General features: G+C 36.0%; 1 protein-coding gene across 1 annotated transcript in view; it reads left to right on the plus strand.

The window, feature by feature from the left end:
• Positions 1-3,382, plus strand: part of LOC105555157 (canalicular multispecific organic anion transporter 1-like) — a 103,354-nt gene that overhangs the window by 55,741 nt on the left and 44,231 nt on the right. Inside the window, exon 14 of the mRNA XM_012001960.1 lies at positions 218-380. Within this exon, the coding sequence (XP_011857350.1) occupies positions 218-380 (163 nt within the window). The remainder of the gene's footprint in view (positions 1-217; positions 381-3,382) is intronic.

Here is a 3,382-nt window from a genome sequence, read left to right on the forward strand (position 1 = left end):
TGAAAAAATACCTGAACAGAAGTGTTAAAAATCACATTTACAAACTATTTTCTCACCTAGCAGCATGTCATTATTCCTTGTAAGATATATGGATGCTGCCTTAAACTGGCACCTACCAAAAATCATACTCTAAAATAGTAAAGGAAAAAAAGTTACTGCAGCTTTTTTGAAAATGCGATTTTTTGTAACCTCTGAGATAAAACACTTTGTTTTTCAGACTCGTATTTTAGTGACACACAATCTCACACTTCTGCCACAAATGGATCTTATTGTTGTAATGGAAAGTGGCAGAATAGCTCAAGTGGGGACATACCAGGAGCTGCTGTCTAAAACTAGAAATCTCACTAATTTGCACCAAGTCATCAGTGAAGAAGAAAAAGGTAAGGACACAATGAAAAATAAATTTAAGATACAGTATACCTACTCATTTTGAAAGTTCATTAATTGAGTAATTTCATGCTATAAATTTTCATTCATCCTGCTTAAGTCAGGGGCAGGACACCTTCCTTTCCATAGGAAAGAAGCAAATACAATGAGACACATCAGTTAAAAATCAAACTCACTGATGATTTTTAAGAAAAGTTTTAAGTTCTCCGGGGTCTATTTATTCATTTATGAAATAAGAAATTAGATTACTTATAAACTCTAGTCCAAGTCTAGAATATAATAACTCTAAACATTATATCTCCTTTTCAATTAAGAACAGGGGACATACATGTGAAATAAATAATAACTATTTTAAACATCTAGGTATAATATGGCACATTGAGGAAGAGAAACAAAAGAAAGAAATTGGGAAAGGCGAAAGGGATCAATGTTTGTTCAAGTTTTAAGAATTAACTATTTATTTAGGTTTATTTATCAATTTTTGTTACTCTAGCCCTAGAATATTAAATTAAGATGTATGGACATTAAAAAAAAAAAAAAAGAAGTGGTTTGATCTTTATCCAATGTGTAAGATGCAAGAATGTTTGCTGTCCAGCATTATCCTAAAGTTGGGTAATGTACCATCATCTCCTTTTACAGCTGTAGGTAGTTTGTCATGTAGAGACCATCATTTTTCTCCTGTACTTTTCTGGATCATTTTCCTATACCTTTCCAGAGCAGCACAGCAGACTAACTGTAAAACCAGCTAACTCATAATTTCAAGATAAAAGAAGAAATATAGAGCTATGTTTCATTATTTTCTACATGAACTGGTAGTATCCATTAGCTTACCTGACACTCGTCCTGGATATAAAGTCCTAAAAATGTGAAATTGCTTTATAACAAGATCAGTACAATTTATTATTTTAATGCCGTGAAATCCAAAAACAAAGTCCATTTTGCTGATGTTTCTCTTTGGGACCTAAGCTAACACACATTAGTTTTGTAGTACTGTTTTTTAAATTCCTTGTTTTTCCACCTTTCTCATATTACAAATAGTCTATTTGCAAAATTCTTTGGTGGATTGTCAGATATGGCTGGCATCCTTAATAGAAGAGGAACTTCCTCTTTTCTTAATGTCTAGCAACTATGGAAATGATTCCTTGCTTTCTCAGAAAGGTTAAGTAATAATTTATGCTTCTTGTGTAGAAAACAGATGTCTAGGAGTGCCTCCTAGACTAGAAGAAGCATGGAATCTGTCATTTCTCTATCTCTGTCACTTAGGTAGCCTCATGCTAGGCAAATTACAGGCACTCGGTAGCTGTTTGTTAAAGAGATGAATCTGAAAGTGTATTCCCTCAGGAGGTAACAAGGTGCTATGGAATGCTTTAAGCCAGTATCTTTCTTGTGTGTGTGGCCATTTATTTTAAAGGTCACATGAAATACAGATTGTATGCCTTTAGAAAATATAGTTCCAAAAGTAAGCAGTGTGTAAGCTTTAAGCTAAATATTTAATTTGCCACGAAATATAAATTGTGTGTCTTTTGAAACCTGTTGAATTTGTTGTTGTTTAAATACCCAATTTTGGAAATAAAATCCTACCTTTTCTGTATTTGTATAACTTTTTTATGTACAAGTGCCCTCTACTGTAACAGAATAAAAGCAGTAATATTCTTGAAGTTGGGCTGATAGATATTAATAGATCTATTAATAGATGTTACCAACTCACAATCAGAAATTTGCCAGAGTTAGAAAAATGTAACTTTAACTTCTTTCTAATTACCTCAATATTTCTGTCTTTTCCATGACAATCAGAAAGGTGGAAAGTAGAGAAAATTTTTATGCCAGAAATAGAATGTGTTATTAAAAATGAATATTCTGGAATTTTGATTTTTTGAATGCTGGATAAAAAATACAGAAAAACTTATACTCACAATAAAAACTAGATAGCTAGATCAAGAGAGAATCTGTAAAAGGTTAGCTCTATAGAGGATGATTTCCTTAGCCACTGCAGGGAGCAAGACAAAAACGGATCTTGGTATCAAACACTACATTAAATAATAGCTTACATCCAGCGTGATGTCCCTGCAATGCTGCCTCCTAAACCTGGGCCAACTGAACCTCGTCTTGTACTTCATTCTTTAGTCAGTTCCCACTCTAGCCTTCCCTGCATGGCTCTCTGGCTAGGAGTGTCTTCCCCACTTCCCACTTCTTGACCATTCTAGGAACTCAGGTCCCAGAATTCTCTGCTCAAATAATGGAAGCTTGCTCCTGGGACCCGGGCTATCATTCCTCAGGTTTGTTCTTTCACGGACAGACTGCCCTGCTGGCTTGCATCATTCTTTGGCCTGAGGATGTTTGCTCTTGCGGGTGGGAGAGTGGGCAGAGTCTGGACATGTCAGCTGAGGTATCTGCAGATGTACAGAACTTCTGAGAGTGCAAAGTGGAGCTTGGGAGGGGGAGAAGAGGAGCAAAGGCCTTGGCTGAGACTGACTCATCAAGGACTGCCATGTCCCCCAGAGGAAGTCTCAGGAATCCAGACATTCTCATCTGATCCTCGCCTTCTAGGTGGCTTGGAAGGTGTATTTGTCAGAGAAAGCGATAGAACTTGAGTCTTTTAGTTCCATCAGTGACTTTTAAATAACTGGAAATGCAACATGTGAGCCTTTATTGCACTCTTGCTCTGGTTCCACAGATTTTAGGTACAGGTCTGTCCCTGTGGGGAATTTCTTTCTGTTATTTGCATAAATATCAAGGGAAATCAGATTCTGTTTGAGTACGCTTTTGCTGAGATTTAGGGGAAAGAAATTACCTGGCAGAGAGTAGGATGTAAGAGGTGTGATCACTCTGTGATCTTCCATTTATTTATTATAATTCACCCTTTTTGATCTTGAGTCTGTTCAAAAATTCCTTTAAAAGGTACACAATTCTTCAGTTTCAAAATTCTAGTTAATTTATGTGTCACTACAATGGGAGTGCAGTAGGCACACCTCATCCACAAAGGATGTTTCCAAGA

This window comes from Mandrillus leucophaeus, unplaced genomic scaffold, assembly GCF_000951045.1.
Source record: "Mandrillus leucophaeus isolate KB7577 unplaced genomic scaffold, Mleu.le_1.0 Scaffold671, whole genome shotgun sequence".
NCBI lineage: Eukaryota > Metazoa > Chordata > Mammalia > Primates > Cercopithecidae > Mandrillus > Mandrillus leucophaeus.